Source organism: Natator depressus, chromosome 3 (assembly GCF_965152275.1).
Source record: "Natator depressus isolate rNatDep1 chromosome 3, rNatDep2.hap1, whole genome shotgun sequence".
Classification (NCBI taxonomy): Eukaryota; Metazoa; Chordata; order Testudines; family Cheloniidae; genus Natator; species Natator depressus.
The window spans coordinates 47232217-47256656 of record NC_134236.1 but is presented as its reverse complement, the minus strand read 5'-3'; the positions used below and the strand labels follow the sequence as shown (position 1 = coordinate 47256656).

Sequence of the window (24440 nt, the reverse complement as noted above, 5' to 3'; positions counted from 1 at the left end):
CAGCTCTCTGCCTAGCATGATGGTTTTTGTGGATCACATTCTAAGGCACCTGTCTCTCCTCATGTATTGTATAGGGGGCCCAGGTGCTTAACTGGGCTTTACAGATCATTGTTGTTCCAATGTTTTTCTAGATGCCCAAGAGTTAGACCTTGTGACGCTAAGTGATGCAATACTTAAGTCCCTTTGTGGATCCTGGCCAAAGTTGTGAAGTTCCCCCCAGTTATATAGACACAAGTTTTAAAATTGCCAGCCATGCAAACTCAGCCAGGGCTCTGAAAGTCAAACATGATCCCCCCTTCTGATCTTCCATCACCAATAATAAACATTCCACAGGGCAACTAAGGCTTGCAGTCACACCTGTGTAATGCCAGTAATGACTAGTGAGTCTGAAGAGCTGAAAGTGGGAGCATAATTTGCAAGCAACAGTTGCACAGGTGTCACTGAGGATATGGCTTGCAGAAACAAAAACCATTCAGCACAGGAAAACAACCTGCTACTTTGACTCTCATAGCCAGCACATATAGCAAATACCCTTGAAATATAAGTGAAGCTAAGACACAGGTGTCTAAATAAAATTATGACTTTTTATATTATATATAAAAATCACACACACGAGAGAGGGAAGACAGAAAAATGTAACCATAAATGAGTTCCAAGTTTTAAGTTCAGTAACCACTGATTATTTAAAAATTATTATAGCTGTTGTATGCAGAGAACAGCTATGACAGAAATTGAGAACTTTAACCCCTTACTACATTCAGCCCAGGCTTGTAACTTTCAACTATGGTGCCTGATTAAATGTTATACTTCGGGCAGGTCTACACTGGGAACTTGCATCCAAAATCCACACCCCTGAGCAATGTTCCCTCTAATTTTTGACAGGTTGTGTGTGCAAAAAATTTCTTCTGTGCAAATTTTTGTGTGCGTGGTGTTTCGCCGTGTACGCCGGGTTTAGGATCTGTGTGCACACGCACAGCTTAGAGGGAACAGTGCCCCTGAGACAGGTAAGTAGGCTGACCTAACCCTTGCTATAGGCAGTGTTAGGTGAACAGGAAAATTCCTCTATTGATTCTTGACCTATCTGCTGCCTCTTGGGGAGGTGAATTACCTTCAGCAATGGGAGAACCTCTCCTGTTGGCGTAGGTAATGTCTTCACAAATCTCTGCTGCTGTAGCGTTTTAAGCATAGACATACCCTCAGTTTCCTTTAAACATGAGATTGGATGCTGATTAGTTGTCAAGATATTGTGACTGGTAAAGGGATAAACAGCCGCCAGTAGAATCCTGCTAATCTTCCCTCTCAGGTCTGGTTTCATCTTAGTTTGCTTTAGTGGTCAAATGCTGATCCTTCAGATCAGACAGATCTGTGTTTGAGGTTTGGTTCTGGGTACTTCCCATCTAGTTCTAACTTCGTATGACTCCTGGGCAATCCTGCTATCCTACTGGTTACTGGATTCCTTTTTAAGTTTAGGAGCAGCTTTGTCCTTCCTGCATGACTGGAATATGCGATAACTTTCTTACACTGACAGTTCCAGCCTCTTTGTTGTATAGCATTAGCAAAGCCATAAAGGCTCATCTGTCACACTTAGAACCACTATCAAATACAAAGTAGTTTGCACCCCAGAAGCTCAACGTGTTTTAGCTTTCTAGTCTGAGTGCCAAGAAGCCTTCTGACATAAACACTGTTACCTCGGGCTTGTCTACATTACCTGCTGGATTGACGGGCAGCGATCGATTTATCGCATCTAATCTAGATACGATAAATCTACCGCCGATCACTGTCCCGTCAACTCCGGTACTCCACCAAGGCAAGAGGCGCAGGTGGAGTCAACGGGGGAGCATCAGCCACTGACTTATCGCAGTGAAGACACCGCGGTAAGTAGATCTAAGTAGCTGAAGTTGCGTAACGGAGATCGACCCCGCTCCCCATCCCCCAGTGTAGACCAGGCCTTAGATGAGTTTGCTTTAGATGCTCGGTTATATCGAGGTCACAAGTTCTAATGATCTTCTCACCTTTCTGTTCCTTATTATCATAAACCACCACAGCTATTCTAGAGTCTCCTGATCTAAAAAAAAAGCACCCCCCTATAAACTGGATAAAATTACCATGACTCGCCCCATTCCAGGTCAAAATAACCAAAGAAAAATTACAACAAAGGCCAACTGACCTTGGGCAGCTTTTCAAGTTTAATTCATTCATTAATGATTTGGAGGATGGTGTGGACTGCACCCTCAGCAAGTTTGCAGATGACACTAAACTGGGAGGAGTGCTGGATTGGCTGGAGGGTAGCAATAGGACACAGAGGGACCTAGACAAATTGGACGACTGGGCCAAAAGAAATCTGATGAGGTTCAAAAAGGACAAGTGCAGAGTCCTGCACTTAGGATGGAAGAATCCTATGAACCGCTACAGACTAGGGACTGAATGGCTAGGCAGCAGTTCTGCAGAAAAGGACCTAAGGGTTACAGTGGACGAGAAGCTGGATATGAGTCAGTGTGCCCTTGTTGCCAGAAAGGCCAATGGCATTTTGGGCTGTATAAGTAGGGGCACTGCCAGCAGATCGAGGGACGTGATCGTTCCCCTCTATTCGACATTGGTGAGGCCTCATCTGGAGTACTGTGTCCAGTTTTGGGCCCCACACTACAAGAAGGATGTGGAAAAATGGGAAAGTGTCCAGCAGAGGGCAACAAAAATGATTAGGGGACTTGAACACATGACTTATGAGGAGGGGCTGGGGAACTGGGATTGTTTAGTCTGCAGAAGAGAATGAGGGGGGATTTGATAGCTGCTTTCAACTACCTGAAAGCGGGTTCCAAAGAGGATGGATCTAAACTATTCTCAGTGGTAGCAGATGACAGAACAGGACTAATAGTCTCAAGTTGCAGCGGGGGAGGTTTAGGTAGGATATTAGGAAAAACTTTTTCACTAGGAGGGTGGTGAAGCACTGGCATGCATTATCTAGGGAGGTGGTGAATTTCCTTCGATGTTTTTAAGGTCAGGCTTGACAAAGCCCTGGCTGGGATGATTTAATTGGGGATTGGTCCTGCTTTGAACAGGGGGTTGGACTAGATGACCTCCTGAGGTCCCTTCCAACCCTGATATTCTATGATTAGTTTATGAAGTAACTCATTACAGATATGTTCTTACAGAAGACCTCCCCCCCTCAGTCATCAGAAGGCACCCAAATTTCAGAAAGTATCTTGTACTGACACGTCAATCCTTTTATTTCTGAAGTTAGAGAATTTGCTCCTACAAATTAGCTTAAAAAACACAGAGACTCAGCACCACTGGAATATCAAAACAAATGAGATAGGATTTAGCTAAAGAAATGATTCTTCAAATACTTCTAACCAAGAGTAATATTATGCAATAGAACCTCAGAGTTACGAACTGACCGATCAATTACACACCTCATTTGAAACCAGAAGTATGCAATCAGGCAGTAGCAGCGGTGGGGTGGGGAGGGGAGACAAATACACTACAGTACTGTGTTAAATGTAAGCCACTAAAAAAATAAAAGGGAAAGTTTTAAAAAGTATTTGACAAGGTAAGGAAACTGCTTCTGTGCTTGTTTCATTTAAATTAAAATGGTTAAAAACAGCATTTTTCTCCTGCATAGTAAAGTTTCAAAGTTGTATGAAGTCAGTGTTCAGTTATAAATTTTTGAAAGAACCACCATAACGTTTTATGACCATTTCAGAGTTATGAACAACCTCTGTTCCAGAGGTGTTTGTAACTGAGGGTCTACTGTACATGTGAGTACTCCCATTAAATTCAACAGGGCTACTCATATAAGGCAGCACTGATGGAACGGTCATTTCAATATCATTGTTATACCATCATCATGGCTTCCCTTAGAGATATTAAGCACATAAATTAAATATAAGAGGCATGGGAATAAACACTGAAGTTTGCATCAACATGAGCTTTAATACATAACTGAAAGGTAAAAGTTAGATCAGATAAACTTAATCAGTTAAAAGTAAATTTCACTATATACACTGACTTTATATTTTGCTTTCAAAAGTACATTATAAAACAATAAATGCTTAAGATTTTATTCCTATTGCTTTTTAAGCTTGTTTGTAGCACCTCCCTCTAGGCTTCTTTCTATTAGACTAGCTGTGCACATCAAACAGACATTGGAGTCTCTCCAGTAGGCATCCACTCACTGCAGAGGTGGGCAAACCACGGCATGTGGGCCACATCCAGCCCACGGGACCATCCTGCCTGGCCCTTGAGCTCCCACCCATGGAGGCTAGTCCCCAGCCCCTGCCTGCTATCCCCCCTGCCTCACCTCTGTGGTCCACCGCTCCTTCTGGGCGGTCTGGCAGTGTGGTGACTCTGGCTGGGTGGCAGGGCTGCGAGCTCCTAGTGCTCTGAGCACAATGGTAAGGGGGCAGAGGGGTTGAATAAGGGGCACAAGGTCCCGGGGGGCAGTCAGGGGCAGTTGGAGGAGGTCCTGGGGGGGGCAGTCAGGGGAGGGAGAGCGGGGGGGTTGGATAGGCATGGAGTCTTGGGGGCCCTGTCAGTCAGGGGGCAGGGGTGTGGATAGGGGTCAGGGGAAGTTGGATGGGAGTGGGATTCTAGGGGGCAGTTAGGGGCAGGGGGTCCCGGGAGGGGGCAGTCAGGGGACAAGGAGCGGGGGGAGGGTGGGCCAGGGATTCTGAGGGGGCAGTCAGGGGGCAGGAAGTAGGAGAAGGCAGATACAGGGCAGGGGCCAGGCTGTTTGGGGAGGCACAGCCTTCCCTATCCAGCCCTCCATACAGTTTTGCAAACCTAATGTGGCCCTCGAACCAAAAAGTTTGCCCACCCCGACTCATTGCCACAGGACTGCAGCAGGATGGCTTTCCTTTTTTTGTCAAAATGGCTTTTTAATTTCTCGTTCAGGAGCTTTAAAAAATAGCTCTGCTTGGACCACGCAGGCCATTCAACACTAGGCTGCGCAATGCTAAAGCAGGGGAAGTTTCAGGCCTAACAAGTGCCATGGGGGATAAATGGATCTAGGTGCTCCCAGGATGAAGCAGAAGCTTAAGTGAAAAGCAGCCAGGGGTTATCAGCTGAAGGCAATGAAGTCAGTGAAACCACAAACTCGCCTTGCAGGGGGACCTGCCAGAGGGATCCCGCAGCTTGTGGCCGGGAGTCACGGGGGGGGGCCGTCAGCCAGCCAGAAACAGCCCCCAGCCCAGCACCCCCCGCAGGGCGCTGCCTCCAGCCTCCTTTCCCGGGGCGCGGGAGCGAGGCGGTACCTTTTGGGGATCCTGAGTCTGGCCGAGCCGCTCTTTCAGATACAAGACCCTCGGCACCACGCTCGCAGCCTCTGCCATAGCAAAGCCCTGCCGCGCCCAGCAGCCCCGCGCCCGCGCAGCTCCGAACTCTCGGCGGGCCGCACCTGCCCCCCGGCGGCGCCTCTTATAGCAGCGGCCGGGCCTGTCCCTCCGCGCCTGCTGGCGGGGCGGGGCTCTGAGCAGCGCCTCTCCCCGGGCTCAGCCCTGGCAGCCCGAGCCGCCCGGAGCCGCGCTTGCGGGCCCCGGCCCTCACGGCTTGCTGAGCCCGCCCGTCAGTGCCGCCGCTTTCCACCCGCTCTCCCTGGGGGCGCCCCTTCCTCCCCGTCCAGCCTCTCCCCCTCTCTCGGCACGCCTCTCCTCCCTTCTCCCCCACCCGCTTCGTCCACCTAGCGCCCCAATGAATTGTATTGTCAAGCCCCTCGGGTTGTTGGCGGTGCTGTCGCAGCCCGGTGGGTCCCAGGATCAGAGAAGGGCAGGTGGGGGAGGGCTGGGCATAGCTTCGCAATTGGACCAACTTCTGTGGGAGGAGAAAGCCGGAGATGAAAGTGGGCCAGTCCGGGGTACCGGTAAGAAAGTGGCCGCCAGTACAGGCCGGCACACAGCCCACGTTAAAGCGCTCTCGCGGCACCACTTTAAGCGCCGCACCAGCAGGGCCGCTGACGCGGGGGCAAAAGGGGCAGCTGCCCCAGGTCCAGGCGATTTAAAAGGGCCCGGGGCTCCCAGCAGCGGCCAGAGCCCCAGGCCCTTGAAATCGCTGCCAGAGCCCTGGGCAGCACAGGCCAGGCAGCGCTGAAGGGCTGTTTGGGGAATCTGGCCCAGCTCCGCCCCTTCCACCCAAGGCCCCGCCCCTTCAGGGGGCCCAGAGCCACCCCTAGAACCTTGCCCAGGACCCTGGTTGCCCTGCATTGGACCAGTAAGTCCTTTAAGTTACTTTCACCTTTGGAGAGAGCAAAGCTTTGGAGCCTGTACAGAGCTCAGCTGCACAGCCTGCCTCTCTCCCCCAACTTGGGTCAATCAAAGCTATGTCTCTCACACAACCTAATGAAACATTTTCAGGAAAACTGGGCTCTGTTGTTGATGATTTTATTTTGTCATCACATTTTCACCCAGCTCCAGTTTGTCTTTTCTCCAGCTTGGAGGAGCAGAGCCCACATGGACACCACCGACCCCTTGTTAATTTTGGGCTCCCTCGTTACGCTCTCTGGGTTAAGTATGCGACAGCCCATATTCCTCCCATCTCTTCTCTTATGCTCCCCAGTGACTGGATGAGGGGTTCTTCCAGTATTGTTTCTATTTGAGGAGTAGACATGAAGAAGGCAAAGCCTTTGCTTGCCTTTTTCTTCTCATCCACCACCACTACCACCATCGTCACTATGGCAGGGCTTAATTTGTGTGAGGGCGTGCCAGAACTGAACCCTGGCACCACAAGGCTTGGCTTGGCAGTTCATAGCCAAGTTCAGTTCTGGGCTTGCTTGGCAGTTCAGTTCTGAGCTTGCTGCATCAGTTAAGAATGTAAAAAAATTTCTTGAGCCCTATCATGTAATTGCTTGAGCTCCAGCACCCCTTTTATTACAAATTAAGCACTCGGCAGGCCCCTCTCCCTGGCAGGGTTTATACCCAGGCAGTGGTGGAGGATGCCCTGGCTGCTCTTGCTACCACCACCACCAAAGCAGACCCTGCCCCTTCCACCAGCCATTAAAACCCCTAGGAAGCTTTGAAGATGCCATGATTTCAGAGACATTGATTTGTAGGTGCCATCAGTGCTTAATTTGTAATGAAAGAGGTGCTGGAGCTCAAGCAATTAAATGCTAGGGCTCACGCAATTTTTTTACGTTCATCACTGATGCAGCAAGCCCAGAGGTGCTGGGGCTATGAACTGCCAAACCTTGCTGTGACAGGGCTCAGCCCTGGAAAGCCCTGGCACAAATTAAGCTCTGGATGCAGTTAATTTATGTAGTCCTACCATCTTCAGCATGGTGGAAGGGTGACCTAGTGGACTGGGCACTGGACTCAAGAGAGCAGGGTTCAGTTTTGGACTCAGCCACATACTTTCTGTGTGACCTTGCTTAACCTGCACCTCAGTTCCCCTTTAGTGAAATGGAGATAAGGTTTCCCTACTTCACAGGAGTAGTGAGGACAAAAATCCATTAGGATCTATGGTGATGAGGGCTATATAAGTACCTAGAGAGAGCGAATTTGGTGGTCAATTATTTTTATAATATTCTCATCATCATGAAGTTTGTTGTCGTGTCTCCCTATGATAGCATTCCAGGTTTTCACTAAACAGCAAAACTCCTCCAGTAGAGGGTGATAGAAAGGACAAGTCCAGATATGTCCAAAAATAATATTATTATTCTGTAGCAAACACAGGTGCTTCCTAAATAATATGAAAGGACATGATCCCTACTTGGAAGACCTTACGCTCTTCAAACATGACATGAGAGGTGAAGGAGAATGAAGGTGACACACAGTAGGGTAGGGGATGGGGAGTAAGATGAGAGTTGCAGCAATATAGTAGTACAGCAACTCATTTTAGGCATATGTCCTTATTGGTGGCTCTGTTAAGCATTTTTTATTATCTTATTTCTTTTTTTAATTTTTATATAATGGGCCAGATCCAGTCCAACATTAAGATTGCTTAGCTGGCCACTGGAGAATCCTCCCTGCCTATTAGAATCCTCAGGCGGCATGGCATAAAGTTGTTGTAGTGAGTTCTACTGTCTGGCATGGCATGGATGATGGGGGCCTGAGGAAGCGATGTGGCTGGAAGTCCCTTATGCCCCTGTGACACTGCACCCCATATTCTTCATAGAAATATCGTTATGGTGTGAATATGGCATAACTAAGATATGTTTTATGCAAGATGGGTCATGTGAGGTATCATTGGAAAGGTTATGATCTACTGAATGTGATTATCCAATTTGTGTGTATATATCATTTCTGTGTCTGAGGTTAGGAATATTGACAATGTAACAATTACAACTGTGTGTGTATTTGGGGGAACACCCACCAGACAGTAGGCAATTATCCTCAATGGGCCATTAGGAAGAACAATAAGACTTGGAAGATACTAATCTCCCACCTTCCTGAGAAGCTCATTGGCTTTCTGCTTTGACACTACAGGGTCAGGTGATCGGGTCACCTGGTATTAGACGCCCATCTGGGGCTTTCAGTGTTTTTCCTTTAAGAGGGGGTGAGGGGTCAGACTGGGAAACAAAAGATTCCCACTTTATGTAAATTCTATTTAAGGCTGGGAAGTAAGGCAATCAGGACTCTTCTCCATTGCCTCCCAGTCCAAGAAGGAAGATAGCTAAAAACACCTAAAGGGAAAGGGAGAGGCAAGGGCTGAGTCCAGGATGAGATGGGGTCAAGTCTGTAAAGAGAAATAACTGAAACTCTAAACTACAGAAGCTCTGCAACTTGCCTAAAACAACATTTAGGGTGAGAAATTATACTTCGTAACCTGTTTCTTAAGTGTATTAAGCTTAGTTTGTGTATTTTGTTTTATTTTCTCAGTAATCTGCTTTGTTCTGTTTGCTATCCCTTATAATCACTTAAAATTTACCTTTTGTAGTTAATAAACTTATTTCTTGTTTATTTCAAAACCCAGGTTTTGCAATTCATATCTGCAGGGAGTAAAAAGCTGTGCATAGCTCTCCACATTGAGGGAGAGGGTGAATTTTTATGAGCTTGCGCTGTGCAGATCTTTCTATACAGCACAAGACAATATTATTTTTGGTTTATACCCCAAAGGGTGTGTGCACATGAGTGCTGGTCCTTCTCCTAGCTAAGTCCTCCCACACAGACCTGATTCCAGTCTGTGTCTGCATCTGGGTATGGCCTTACCTGTGTGAGTGCTGGAGAAGGCTTGAGAGCCTAGCACAGCAAGAATAGGGTGAGGAAACCCAGGCTAGTGGAAAGGGCAGGCTCAGAGAGATCCCAGCACATCAGGTGGCACCCTGGATGGGGGGGAGGTCCAACCCATCATAGGACCCTCTCCCCCCCATCTGCGGAAGGCCACAGCCACTGTTTACCAGGCTGCAGCCTGGTGGATGGACAATTCAGGAGCAGTTGGTCACAAAAAGCACCTTTGCACCCTTCCACGCATCCCACTTCTTCAAGTACTACTCAGCCACAGCTGAGGATCTGGTCCACTCAACAGATTTTACTCACTTATTGTGGGTATCACGGAATAAGAGAATTTTCAGAAAACAGTAGTGACTTGACATATTGGTGGAAACGCATGCCCCTATATGAATCTATGTGTAATGAAGAGTAAATGCTTTACTTTATTTTACCTATTTTTCTTAAATAAGCAGTGCATTGTTTAACAAGCAGATGTAATTAGGGTTTGTCTTTTGAATTGTGTCGGAGGGGGAAAGCTGCACCTTGTGCCAAAATGTCCTGGAAAGGCTCTGTCCTTAGGGTGGGAAGAGTAAAACCGTGCAGTCCACCAATACATCAGTGCCAAGGTCACATAAATGGATGAGGAGTTTCTCTCATAAGAGGTGCTACAGATGATGGACTGGAACCAATGCTGGCGTTGGAAGCCCAGTCCACTTACTAATACTAGGGTACAACAACCTGCTGTTATAAGTTGTTGGCATTTTTGTTACCTGATAACACAGCAACAGGACAGTAGGTTAAATCCTGACTCCATTCTGCCTGTGGTACTTATATGCCCCCCATCTCTGTAGTCTCTGAACATCTCCCAGTCTCTAATGTATTTAGCTTCACAACACCCCTGTAAGGTGGAAATGGGGAACTGAGGCACAGAGAGATTCAATGACTTGTCCGTGGTCACATAGGAAGCCTTTGGTAGAGCAATGAATTGAACCCAGGCTTCCTGAGTCCTAGGCTAGCACCCTAACCATTAGACAGCTTTCCTCCTGATGGGAGTTTTGCTTCTGAGTTGAATGGGGCCAAGCTTTCCCCTAAATCTATGAAGCTGAATGACTCACTCGCAAAAAATGCTTGAGTTCATTGTATACAGTGGATTTTAAAAAGTTAATTTAATTATAATGAAAATTGCTATACTTATATAACATCTTTCATGTTTTAAAGAAATATTAATAAGGGGGTTAAAAATTAATGTATCAATTCTATTTAACAAAGGGATTTTTAGGTAGGTAGAATGGAATTACCATTACATTTGAATTGTCTTTCCTATTGGGGTTAATGCTCCTATTCTTGAAAATGTACCATGGAATATTTTTCTGATGACGACTTGTCAGAGCCTTGGTTTTGCATACTGCACATCTTATCCAAAAGATGGCAGCTCTAGCAACACAGCACACCCTAGCACTGTGATGGGGATTTGGTTCAGTATGAACTCAGGGGAAAGAGCACCATGTACTGAATGGCCAAAACCACATCCTGATGTACTAGTATTTTGCTTGGATGGCTCTCATTGTGGAGGGGTTGTGACTGCAGTAGGGCTATCACTGATGAAAGTTGATGGACCTCAGGAGGCTGAAGTTATCTTTGTTATCTACAGTATAGAAATAAGACCGATAGAGGCATTGCAAGCTTCCCTGAATCACTACCTTGTCAACTGTATCAACCCTACTCTGGAGATACTTCTTGCAGAAGTGAAAGGATTCTGTGTCCATTCAGTATCTGAAAAATGTCAGCTGGTGCCAATCATGATGGAGATTTGTTTGTTTCTGAGATGTGGACAGCTGTCCAGTAGGAACTGAACTCAGTTTACACAAGTCACTTATGGTAATTGTTCTTGGTCACTACTGGCTTGAAGGACATATTTCACCATCAGGCTTGCAAAGAAATCCTCTTGTTCTGAGTAAAACTCAGTGGCAGAATCATGATCTGTGTTTGAACCATTAACCTATGAAGGGTTCAGCATCCCATTTCTAGTCCCCCTGGGACACTCAGTACCCCTTGTCTTGTGGGGAGAAGGTTATTTGCATTTCTTTGGAATAGGAATGCAGTTATGTTATTGTGGGAGTCCACAGCACTATTGTGATGATGATCCTCTATCTGAATAAGATATGTGGCCTGTATTTACTTAAACTCATAGTGACAGAAAGAAACCTACACTGTAGATGGTGGAGAGAAGAGGTCTGAATCAGGTTGTATTTTGTCCATCTGGGACAAATAATACAGCTATCATAAACAATTTCTCCCCGAGAGGTTGGCATGAGGCTGGATGGGAGGAGAATGCCCTTTCCAGGAGCTTGCCCTATATTTCCCTTGCATATCTGTGTTTATATCTAAGAGACAAGTTTGTTCCCTTCATTTTTAAAAGTTAGGCAAGCAAAGGAAACCTAACCTCCCTGGGTGGCAGAGAGAGAGAGAGAGAGAGACAAGGAGGAGGGGTCACTTTAAAGGGCCCCAGAGCGCAGACACCAGCCTCTTTTATTCACTGTGACAGCAAAGGGTCACGCTAGAAACTGCAATTGCTGGGACTTGTCAGGTGGCTTCTGATCTCTCTCTCTCTCTCTTTATCATTCTCTCTCTTCTCATTCTTCCTAGGAACGCTCATTCCTACTGACACCTAGTTGGACAGCTGTAGACAGTGCATTGCTGAGGAAGGTAAGGTTGCTCCTGCTGTTCCTGTTGTTGGTCATATTCATCATGTTTCTAGGATAGTTTTTTTTTCCCCCTGTATCTAGCACATTTTTGGACCTGGAATGTCCTTTGTCATGAATTATTCCTCAGCTGAAATCAACATAGACTCTTCTATCTATGGAAAGGAAAAAGTCTGTGGAAAACCAAATCACCCGAGGCTTGCAAAACTTAAAAATAAAATTAGGATACTTTTATGGTGTGGTGGTTGATATGTTTCTTTGCTTTTGCATTTCCTTTTGCTTTTCCTTCAAATGCTTTTGCATTTAACTCATTGGCTGCTTATCAAATGAACTAGATCATTAAATTTCTGTTGATAGAAAAGTACATGGTAAGGAAAACTTTGGAGAAATATTTTTTATAGCAAACAACATTTAAAATTATTGGATCTAAAAATAGTTCTTGTTTTCATGAACAAATGGTGCATGTGTTAAAGTTTATAAAGTTTAAGTATCTCTGAAAATATTTAAAGTCACAGTTATGCTTGCCAAGGTAATATTATCTAGCCATCAATAAAGTTTGTGAATAGAATATGTAAACACATCCAAAGTTTGGTCTCTTTTTCAGTCTGTAACAATGAAATATACATTGCACTTTCTGTTTAAATAGGTTGTAAACTGTCATTTGAAACAATCAAGTGTGTCCAAAGTGGCAAATACACCTTAAATTGAACCTGTCTTAAAATGGCAAGCTGCTGTGTGAGTGTTACTATTCCTAGAACTGACTCTGATAGGTTTCAACAGATGCAGCTCTTGGAATGCAGCCGGGGTGGGCAGGGAGAAGGGGAGCAGCTGACCCACCTCTTTGGCAAGGAGACATTTTGGAATCTCAGCTCATTCTGGCATGCAGTGACACTGAGACACTGACGTTTTCGGCACACATGGGCCTCTCTCGCACTGCACATAGTCATCACCAAGCAGGAAAAAAAAAAAGCCTGGTTCTTACAGCGGAACTAACCATTCCTTTCTATAATTAAAATGCTGACTTATTATAAGCTGCATGCTTTGGGGAAGTTGAATATGATGAGATTTTACAAGGAAATATTGCTGGAGAGGCTTAATTATTAAAAAAATCTAGGAAATGATGCCACTGCTTATTTTATCGTTACATAGCATTCCTCCATGTTCTATCCTTGTCTAGGAGGTTAGGATTAGAATATGAGGAAATTGTGTCAGAATGCAAGAAAATAGTGTATCTTAGGTATAATGCTGTATTTGATTAGTATCAGTGACTCATTTCATTGATGTATTATTCAAGACCAGGACCTTTCTTTAATGTGTATTTGCTTATATTTTGTAAATGAAATAACTCCTCTGAAGAACACACAGGGCCTTCCCACTGAATTCAACAGAAGTTTGGCCACTGATTTCAGTGGGAGCAAGAATTTGCCCATAGTTTATATGCATAATTTAAACAATTAATCTAACGTTATTATACAAAAGTGAGGATTCTCTTCACACACAGAAATGGCTTCTTAAAGCTAATACCTGTTGCTAAGTCTGTATCAATTTGTACACACTTTTTTACAAAACAAAGTTAGCCTTTTTTTTTTTAGAAATACCCTCATTAATTGATGCTGAAACTTTGGAAACCATAATTTCGACTTATGGACAGTATGATATAAATATGGGAAAGCTTGTGAAGTAAATTTATATGTAGAAGGGCATTTGTGAATGACATGGAAATAGTATTCCATAAGCCTAATAAATTTAAAGTCGCAATCCTGAAAGCGCTCAGGCTCAGATCCTCAGTCTAAAAATACAGAAAACCATGACAAAAATACACTTTCCCCCAATGTTTCATACTCTTTATTTGTGGAAAACTTTCCACATTTTTAATTTCCGTGTGTCAGATTCTGAACTCATTTACACCACTGTAAATTGGGAATAGCACTTCTGAAAGCAAGAACAGAATCAGATCCTATACCTTTGTTATTTTTTTGTCTAAAAAAATTATAGGTCTGGGTCCTGACTTTAAAATATTATTCTATTTTTAAAAGTTTATACTTAGCCAAACTCATTTTACTTCTGAGAAATAGAAACTATTCTAAATTTGGATTTAGGGAACTCCTGCAATTCCACTGAATTTGCATCTTAAACTCATTCTTGGAGAAACTTGATTTTTGTGATCTTGTTACAAACAAGAGTTAATTTTAAATGCATTCTTTCTATATAACTATAATTCCAGAAGAATCATATTCAGTATTTATTATTAGCAACCACATTCCAATGCAGGCCAATAAAACACACAATTTTAAGTCTTCAGGCAGTAGTAAGATATGTTACTTTGTGTTCTGTTCTTTCAGTGGTTCCATTTATTGATCAAGTTTAAATTCTGTTGGGTCATCAGTCAGATATTAAATACTTATAACTGAAATGTAACTCTAAACTTTATCATTGTATTTTTCAGCAAGCTCTTGGCTGTGATATTCCATTGCAGTCATGGCGCCTAAAAAGAAGAATGTAAAAAAAAACAAAGGCGATATCAATGAGATGACTATAATTGTGGAGGATGGCCCCCTAAGTAAACTAAATGGTTTGAATGGGTTCTTAGACGGAGGAAATGGTTTCAGCTGCATCTCAGCTGAGGTTTCTGATTCTTCTTATAGCCCAAATCTCTTGGAAGGGCTAAGCAGAATGAGGCAGGAAAATTTTCTTTGTGACTTGATTATTGGTACCAAAACCAAATCCTTCAATGTTCACAAGGTGGTGATGGCTTCATGCAGTGACTACTTTCATAACATTTTAAAGAAAGATCCATCTACTCAAAGAGTAGATCTCAATGACGTATCCCCATTGGGCCTAGCCACTGTTATCACCTATGCTTACAATGGAAAGCTAACTCTTTCACTCTACACAATAGGTAGTATAATTTCCACAGCAGTCTATCTTCAGATTCACACCCTTGTAAAGATGTGCTCTGATTTTTTGATGCAAGAAATCAATGTTGAGAACTGTATGTATATTGCCAATATTGCAGAGACATATGGACTGAAAAACACCAAGGAAGCAGCCCAGAAATTTATTAGAGACAACTTCATTGAGTTTTCAGAAACAGATCAGTTCTTAAAACTTACTTTTGATCAGATCAATGAACTCCTTGCAGATGACGACTTGCAGTTGCCTTCTGAAATTGCTGCATTCCAGATAGCAATAAAATGGCTGGAATTTGACCAAAAAAGAGCAAAGTATGCTGCAGATCTCTTGGGCAACATTCGTTTTGGTACCATCTCTGCTCAAGACTTGGTCAATTATGTTCAAACTGTACCAAGAATGATGCAAGACACAGACTGCCACCGACTTCTAGTGGATGCCATGAACTACCACTTGCTTCCATATAATCAGAATACACTGCAGTCTAGAAGAACAAGGATTCGTGGAGGTTTCAGAGTCCTAGTTACTGTTGGGGGACGCCCAGCATTAACAGAAAAGTCCCTTAGCAGAGACATCTTATACAGAGATCCTGATAATGGATGGAAGAAACTAACTGAAATGCCTGCTAAAAGTTTTAATCAGTGTGTGACTGTGATGGATGGATTTCTCTATGTGGCTGGTGGTGAAGACCAGAATGATGCCAGGAACCAGGCCAAGCATGCTGTCAGCAATTTCTGCAGGTAAATTGTTATTTATAAGGGAAGGACAGGCAGATTCCACATTGTGCAGGAGCAAATCCAAGTTTGAGTGCAAAACTTAGCAAAACCAGATAACATCTTTTTTCTTCCCTGCTAATAATCTCATTAGATATTTAAAATTTTAGCTATTATAAATGTACAACTAAAGTCATGCAAAATATCCATCCATAATCACAAATGTATAAAGAACAACACCTCCAAATCAGAAAATCTACCTCAAGCTAAAATTAAATGAATAATGGCTATTTAAATATTAAAACGCAGGAAAATTATAAGTAGTATTAATGTTGTGACAGACCAAACAAGGCAAGAATTCTTCAAGTTCAAGAGCTGTTGATGCTTTGTGGAAAATTTTGAAGAACATTTTTTAGAAATGATTGTGATTCTTTTTTTATTTTCAACATTTTTTCTATATTTCATTTATTTTGGTCTTTATTTCTCACGCCATAGGTTTAGAAGCAATATCTTTGTTTCTTAAATGCTATGTTGTTCCCATCTGGGTCAAATACACAAAATGCTGCATAGTTTCCAAAGACTGCAGTTCCAGTGCACTGTCCCCCTAGAACTACATGAGTGGCGGTAATGTAGAACACAAAGAGATCTCAACCTAGAGGCCTCGGGTCAAATTATTTTAAAGGGGAACGTTCTACTGATTTTTAAAAGTGTTCTGCCTAAAAATTAATGGCACATTATGGCCCCAGAAATGGTCCAGAAGTGGGAAAACTCATGGATCTCAGTATATATCTAACAATATGTAAGCATAAATTGTATGCCTCTCTTTGAGCAGCTTCCCAGCACACACAGCTGTTACTCTACTGCTGTTGAGGACAGCCCCCAGCAGGAATGCCCAAATAACCCCTCCTAGAAGGGTGGTCAGAGAGTGTACAGGGAGAACTAATGCAGCACTAACTTCCTCTGTTGTTTGGTTGGTCGGTTTAGTCATTTATGCCAATTTCCTAGAGAAAAACATTGCATAGAGGAGATAGTCCCCCAGCTACCCCCCCACACACCCTTATTTCAGGCCCTGCCTGACCTTTACGCAGCAGAACTCAGCCCACAGATTATTTTATATGGACTGCATGGTGGAAATTAAACAGCGAGCTGGAATAATACCACAGTCACAGGAGTCAGTGTGACCCAGCATGAATTCTATTCCTAGCTCTGCCATTGACCTTGAGCAAGTCACTTCACTTCTCTGCATTTGTATAATTGCTTTCAGAGATATGGATGTAAAATGTCAGACAAGAGCTAACTCTTATTATTTATATATCCCTTCCAAGAGGTTGTCCCCAGCTCCTTTTTTATGTGAGCTCTACCCATCTGCTGGTCTCTGTACTCTCTGAAGACAGGAACATGTGGGCTTAGCAATTTATCTGCTTCACCTCTTATCCTTCCAGAGAAGTCATAGTCTTCTATTTGTGACGTCAGAATTGATTGCTGTGGAGATGCTTAATGTTTTGAACAGCGAATGTCACTTCCAGCAGGCAACTGACCTGTGGAACCAGTTGAGGTGTTAAGAAACAAAGATCCTAGTTTCATGTATATCTTATTTAAAATGAATAGCAGTGAAAGGAAAATACATAAAATATCATAGATATTAATATGCAGAATCAATAATAAACGGAATGTTATTCAGAGATTTTTTCATAATGTGAAAGCAGCCCTCAGAAGCTGAAGCTCTTCCTTGTTTTCTCCTGTATTGGAAAATTAAGTACAACATCATGAGTATAAAACAGATTATCAGCTTTAGCTTTGAAATACCTTGCTTTGGCTCATCTGCATCATGAGCCTAGGGTTATATGTACCCCTCATCTCTCTGTGCTTGAGCGTGTGGCATGACCACTGATATCCACAGGATTTGCATTGCAAATCAAAGGTAGTTTATGACCTTCAGTGTTATGTGTGTTTTAGTGTATTCATCAGATGTTTGATCATTTTTAAACACTTGTTTGCATCTTTGATATAATGCACTGTAAAAACTCTTTTGTATAATGACCTGATCCTACAAATTCTTACTGATACTAACAGTCCCAATGAAATTAATGAAACTTTCTCTGAGTAAGGATTTTTTGCATTAGTAAGTAGTTGCCAAGTTGGCCCTAAATATTTAAAATGCATCTTTTTACTGACACAACAAATATACAGTTTAAAATGCTTGCATAGTGCTTTGAAGATAGAGATACTTACAAAGTGCCATGTAAATTGTCAATTATTACTGCCTAAAGGCCCAATATGTCACACATTGGAGTGTTTGGCAAGATTCCTATTAACTTCAGTGGCAGCAATACGTGGCTTTAAAAGAACATATGACCAGCTACAGTACAGATTGTATGAGAACAAATTTAATAAATACATCATTGTATTTATTATAAAGGAGCCACTATGTCACTTTTAAAGACTGGGCATGTAAAATCTTGAGATGCATATTACAAGACACATTTGAAGTTAAATTATAAAAAATAGAAAATTGTATTTGAAATTAAATACTGTACAGGCACAATAGTCACTTTCCAAGGTTCTTAGGAGGTTGATTTTTAAAAAAATCAAATTACTGAAGGTAATTAGATCAAATTATATGCTAAATACATGCCAGATTTAACTGACAAAACTATTTTTGAATTACAAAGATACATTTTTCACCTGTTAAAGAATGAAACCTATTTTTACTGAAATTTAGCAAAACTCCAACTTTCAGTTCAAGTGAATTGTAATAGCCCAGGGGTTCTCAAACTGGGGGCCTCATGGGGTCATGAGGTTATTACATGGGGGGTCACGAGCTGTCAGCCTCCACCCCAAACCCTGCTTTTCCTGCATTTATAATGGTGTTAAATATATAAAAAATTGTTTTTAATTTATAAGGTGGGGGTCACACTCAGAGGCCTGCTATGTGAAAGGGGTCACCAGTACAAAAGTTTGAGAACCACTGTAATAGCCAGACAATACAAATTAAACAGTTATTTAGAAGCCCCCACAATTTTAACTATAGAGTGGCAGATGTGACATTGTAGGCCTTCCCATAGAAATATTTGAGTATTTTGATTGCATCAGTTATTCTCTTTTCTTAATGCTTGCAGATATGATCCTCGTTTCAACACATGGATTCACCTGGCCAACATGAATCAGAAGCGCACCCATTTTAGCCTGAATGTATTCAATGGCCTCCTTTTTGCAGTGGGTGGTCGCAACTCTGAAGGGTGTCTATCCTCAGTTGAATGCTATGTGCCTGCAGTTAACCAGTGGCAAATGAAGGCTCCACTGGAGGTAGCAAGGTGCTGCCATGCCAGTGCAGTCATAGATGGTAGAATCCTGGTCACAGGAGGTTACATAAACAATGCTTACTCCCGCTCTGTGTGCATGTATGACCCCAGCAATGATAGCTGGCAGGATAAGTCCACCCTTAGCACTCCAAGAGGATGGCACTGTGCTGTTTCCCTTGGGGAGAGGGTCTATATCATGGGTGGGTCCCAACTGGGAGGTCGGGGTGAAAGGATTGATGTCCTCCCTGTTGAGTGCTACAATCCTTATGCTGGCCAGTGGAACTATGCTGCTCCCCTGCCAACTGGAGTGAGCACTGCAGGGGCTTCCACTCTTAATGGGAAAATTTACTTGGTGGGTGGCTGGAATGAAATAGAAAAGAAATATAAGAAGTGCATTCAGTGCTATAATCCAGATCTTAATGAATGGACTGAGGAAGACGAGTTGCCTGAAGCCACAGTAGGAGTATCTTGTTGTACCATTGCCATGCCCAATAACAAAACAAGGGAATCCAGGGCTAGCTCAGTATCTTCGGTGCCAGTTAGTATTTAAACATTATAATTAGGTGTCAGCAAGAATAAATAAAAAACTTCTATTTACACAGCTGTGTAGTTAACCCTTTAAGTAGCCTTCTCTGCTTATGTGGGGCGGGAAATTGCCATTGTAAAAATTTTAATTTTACAAAACTGGCCAATTTTCATGATCTTTAAAATACATGGTGTGAAACAACATCTTTAAGATACAGGGAATTTACTTAGTGGGGATATAATGTTGTGCCACAGTTAGAACAGGGACTCAGTCCCATCCCTAACTTTGCCACTGACTTGCTGTGTTACTTTTGGCAAATCACTTAACTTCTCTCTTCTTCAGTTTCCTCATCTGTAAAATGGGGATAATAATCAATTAATGTTTTTAAAGTGCTTTGAGACTTTGGGATAAGAGGCACTAGGGAACAGCCAAGGATTATTATTAATACATCTCCACATATTAGTAATATGCCATGGCATCATAAAGTTGGTCAGTTTTGTTCTCTTTAGAGATTTTATATATGGTGAAAGATATTTAATGACAATTTATTGCACATATAAAGTATGAAATATATATTTTTCCCCTCTGGGTAGTGATGTCCACAAACAAGTCCTCAAAAATCTCTCCCTCTATTAGAAAAGAGGTTCCCATGATTTATGATGTAGACATTTAATTTTTATAGGTAGATCTGTGACAGGGATTTCAAGAGCCAAACTGCACAAATACAGAAGCTTATCTGTCCATTATGGGCCAGTCCTGAGGGCCTTGCTCAGGGCATCCTCCACACACACACAAAGGGGAGATTTCACCTCTGTTACATACTCACTGGAAATCACTCCATGGGGACTTTGCAGTGTACAAGGTCAGCAGAGGTGGAAGGGGCAGGCCCATCAATAGTCTTGCTTCTACCTGCAGAGGAAGAGGAACACACTACAAGTTAATATACCCCAAAACAGTCTTCTGTGCTGTAAAAGAAATCCACCCTAGAGGTGTCCGGGGCAACCACCATATTGAGAATCCCAGGAAGCAGAACTCCTGCTTGGAGCTAGCCGGAACTGCTGGTGCCAAAAGCAGAGCGGATACAAAAATTATCTTTTCTGTTCAGTCCAACAAATTCCCATTGGATTAAGGAATAAGGACTGAGTAAAGGCTGCAGAATTTGGTCCACCGCACAGATCTGGGTAGGGAAGAGTCAGTTGTAAGGTAAAACTCTGGACTTAAATGGAATAGGTTTTCCAGACTATTAATGATGGGATGTTTTGATGCCTCCATTACCAGTCACAAACACAGTATTCCCAAAACTAAGCTTTTCCTGGCCTTACTTTTGTATATCATAGAAGTGTAGGATTGGAAAGGACCTCAACAGGTCATCTAGTCCAGTCCCCTGCACTCAAGGCAGGACTAAGTAATAACTAGATCATTCCTGACACAGCTCCTTGTGCTGCCTTGAACACAGCTCTTTGTATAATGTGACTTTTTATTGCATTTTTGCCAAAGACTTAGGGTGAAATCTTGGCCCTGTGGAAGTCAATGGAAGTATTGCCATAGCCTTCAGTGGGGCCTGGATTTCATCCTTACTCTCTACAAATTACTCTCTAAGAATTGCTACCTTCGTTGCAGCACTGTGCATGGACAATTAAGCATGCGACTGCTGCTAATTTTCATTGAAAATGGGACATGCACACCCAATTTCCTCTGCAATGTGCCTAGAATTGACATCTAAAGATCCTGTTATTAATAAAGATTTATACACTCTTCAGCTGGGTGGAACTAAGCCATTAAATGAACTAAAATGATTAGGTAAGAAGTCACTCAAAACAGGAAGAACACACTCTTATACAGATTCATACAGCTTTCACATACAATTTTCTCTGAATACAATGAACACCTCAAGGGGGCAGTGTCCATTAGAAGGCAAAGTCAAGCAGAAAGCAATGTTTACTGGTCACGCAAGTGCTTTACCCCAGTCACAAAGGGAATCCTTTCAAACTATCTGCAAATGCAGGCATTCTTCAGCCAAACATTTGTAGCACTCTCATAACCTGAGTGTTCTTTGGCAAGTACAGTTATATATTAAGCACTGGCAATTAACATGATATTGTGTTAGAAATCTGAGTTGCATAAAAGTGAGTCACCCAGTCAACTGGGATTAAACTGAGTTTTGCACAGTCCGGTTTTCCATTTGGTGTAATATAGTTAAGGATCATGACTACATCTTAAGTAATTCCTAATCTCCACATTCTATTTTTGAGTATTGTGCATTATTAGGATATACTGCATTGTACTGACTTACAGTCAGAAGTCTTATTACAGTAGTGTTATCACTGTGTCAGTATTGTATATCATTTAGTTTGGCTAATTTAATTTAAATACAATTACATTTACACTTTATATTGTATAGTTTAAATAAATAACTCAGATCTACAGTGATTTAATCTAACAATGTAAAATTGAGTATAATTTCATTTTAATATAACAATGATGTTCTTGCCCCCTTCAATCAGCAGTAACATTATTTGATTATTTTGCTCTTCTCATATAAGATCCTGGACACACAGTTTATGTGAAACCATTTAAGTGGCCCTTTGTAAAATCTTTTTGTCTACTATAATAATTCTCTGTAAAGACTACAGTTATCCTTTTGTTAAAAGTGGGTGTTCAGCATCCGTGCCAATGCATATAACACATAGACATCTATGCACTCATGTTAGAGGTCTGCTAGGTATTTCTAAAACTCATCATCATAGTAGTATCTAGGTAGTAAATAACTAAAAATACAGATAATCATTTTGGTGTCAAATTGTGTTTGGGAGAAAATTGTGCCATGGAAAAACATAATTTCACTCTTTTTTTCCTTTTGGAATATCAATTCCAAAACTAGATGTACAATAAAATGTAGTCTGTTTTTGCAAAGTTCTCTCTCATGAGCAGATACTCCCCTATAAACAAACACTGATCTGCTTTCATTTTGCAAATGAAGTTATTTAGGAACTATGGGCTAAGTGTACTGGAACTACTCTTATGCTACTTGAAGGGTTAACCATTTGGGGCCAAATCCTGTTCATCTTGCTTATACAATTTTGAATAAGGTAAATAGGATTTGGCGAGCTGAGGCAAATTCTGTCAGAATATCGTACATAGGCACCTAACAAAATAATCCATGCCCAGAAGATGGAACACTATCTCAGTCCTTAGTCTGCCTCCACCCCATCCCCATGCCTCCCACAAATCCACAAGAAGTGTTGTGGGTGCTAGGTCAAAGGACATTTTACACATGTTGCCAATCCAGCTATGGTCCCTACATTTAGATTTGCTCAAATTATATGTGCTTCAGGCCAGAATAACCAGTACATGGGTGAGTGTGCAGGGGTAGTTGTTACCAGCATTGGGGTATACCGTACTGCTGCTTTTGCAGTGTGTATATCTACACCTGCTTAGGCTACAACAGCACACTGAACCTGGATTTGACTCTTAACATGTGAAAGTGTAAGGCTGAACTTAATTTCATCTTGATTACAGCAAGTATCTATTATTGCTTAAATTGTGACTTTTTATATAATATTAATTAGAACTGTGAAAAATGGTTTGTACATTACACGTGGAACAATTTTCTATCATTGTCCTGTATGGTATTTTTGATCCCAAAATATTTAATAGTAACAGCTAGGTTGAAACTGGAAACATTGTATATTCCTAAAAGGGACTTTAAAGAATGTAGTTTAGGAAACAGAGTATAGGATAAAATTATTAAGAATACAAACGATCTTCCATCTGAATAAAATACAGATTGTTAAATTAACACAACATCAGAATTTGACTTTGCTTTAATACTATAGATGTAAAAAAAAAAAAAGTAATTAAACTAACCAGATGAATTTGAAACTTCTATCTGCCTATGTACTTAAGAGTTCACATGACTAGTATCTGTGTGCCTCCCAAGAACTTAAAAATAGAAATAATTTTTCTACAGTCTGTAAATGAAATAGTTGTATAGGTTTATAGTTTGCCTGCTTATTTCTCTTTGGGTGGGTGAGAGGCTGTGTTATGGGCCTGTGTGTCAGAAGAATGTACTGTGGGAAAACTAAGTTAGAAAGGTAAGTTTTGCTTTTAATTCTTGTCATGATGAGGCCAATTGTCATATTAATTGTCAAGTTCTGAAATTAGTTTTGGGAGAGGGATTAAGGTAAAAGACTGTAGATAAACCAGTGGTGCTCACTTGAAAGTGTGGCATTGTCCACAGTACTGTCTTCAGAAGATCTCAAGGGAATAAAAATAAATGTATGCAGTATCAGATATCTGAAGCTTTCATCCAAGTTCATATGATAAGGTTGCAATGTAAAAGACTAGTATGAAGATATTGTCACTGAGAATTAGAGTTACATTAAAACTGTGATTCGTTCACCAGTGACCAAACGATGTTGAGTTGTGGGGAATAAATGGCAGTATCTTTCAATTGATCAGAATGGGGATACATAATATAATGCAAATTAAACTATGCATTGCCTTGGCTATCTAATTGTTGTAAATACTTAAGAAGTTTTACTTATTTGTGCTTATCAGTTGCCTATTTCATAATTGTTATACCTACTTCTTAAACAAATACAATAATTAAATACAAATACTTTCAGGGTGGAATGCGATAATTACAAGGGAACACATTTCAGTAGGAAACGATTGTACAATTTAATGTGATAATTTTATTACTAAAAATATAGAAATGTGTAACATGGTGGATGTTAGTAGGAAGTCTATAGTAGCATATTAATAATTTTTTCATTGTTTACTTATAAATTAAACAGCTAACATACAGAGAAAACATAATTTATTCTTATTTTGAGTTTCATGTGAAACTGACTTCACATGTTCCTATATGGTTAATTTATGATATGATACAAAGGTTTTGTTTTTTAAACCCCTTGTTAGTTCTATATTTCATACCAGATAATTGGAACATTCATTCAATTTTAACTGTAAATTCAATGTTGGATTAAATTGTATTGTAAAACAATAGGGGCCAATCATGTCCTACCTTTTTCATTTCTTTTCTAACAGAATTTTTTGCCAGTTTTGTTTTGGAAATTGCACTCAGTGATTTATAATATCCAGCATGCCTGACAGAGGATGGCAAAGCTTTCTGGATTATAAATTTCACA

The 24440-nt window shown here is 41.6% G+C and overlaps 2 protein-coding genes across 4 annotated transcripts in view; one reads left to right on the top strand and one right to left on the bottom strand.

Annotated features, from left to right (window-relative positions):
- Positions 1–5382, bottom strand: part of LOC141984646 (elongin-A-like) — a 48822-nt gene extending 43440 nt beyond the window's left edge. For all 3 annotated transcript variants that reach the window (XM_074947822.1, XM_074947824.1, XM_074947823.1), the window contains exon 1: positions 5250–5382. In XM_074947822.1, coding sequence (XP_074803923.1) covers positions 5250–5327 — 78 coding nt within the window. In that variant the 5' untranslated portion in view covers positions 5328–5382. The remainder of the gene's footprint in view (positions 1–5249) is intronic.
- Positions 5383–11666: 6284 nt separating this feature from the next.
- KLHL31 (kelch like family member 31) lies at positions 11667–24219 on the top strand. The gene is made up of 3 exons (XM_074947821.1): positions 11667–11840; positions 14283–15486; positions 18579–24219. The coding sequence occupies exons 2-3, from the start codon at positions 14315–14317 to the stop codon at positions 19309–19311; spliced, it is 1905 nt and encodes a 634-aa protein (XP_074803922.1). The 5' UTR covers positions 11667–11840; positions 14283–14314; the 3' UTR covers positions 19312–24219.
- The last annotated feature ends 221 nt before the right edge of the window (positions 24220–24440 follow it).

Coding starts and splice junctions, on each gene's coding strand:
- KLHL31 (XM_074947821.1), top strand. CDS start 14,315: ATGGCGCCTAAAAAGAAGAATGTAAAAAAAAACAAAGGCGATATCAAT. Junction 15,487..18,578: donor GCTGTCAGCAATTTCTGCAG/GTAAATTGTTAT, acceptor TAATGCTTGCAG/ATATGATCCTCGTTTCAACA.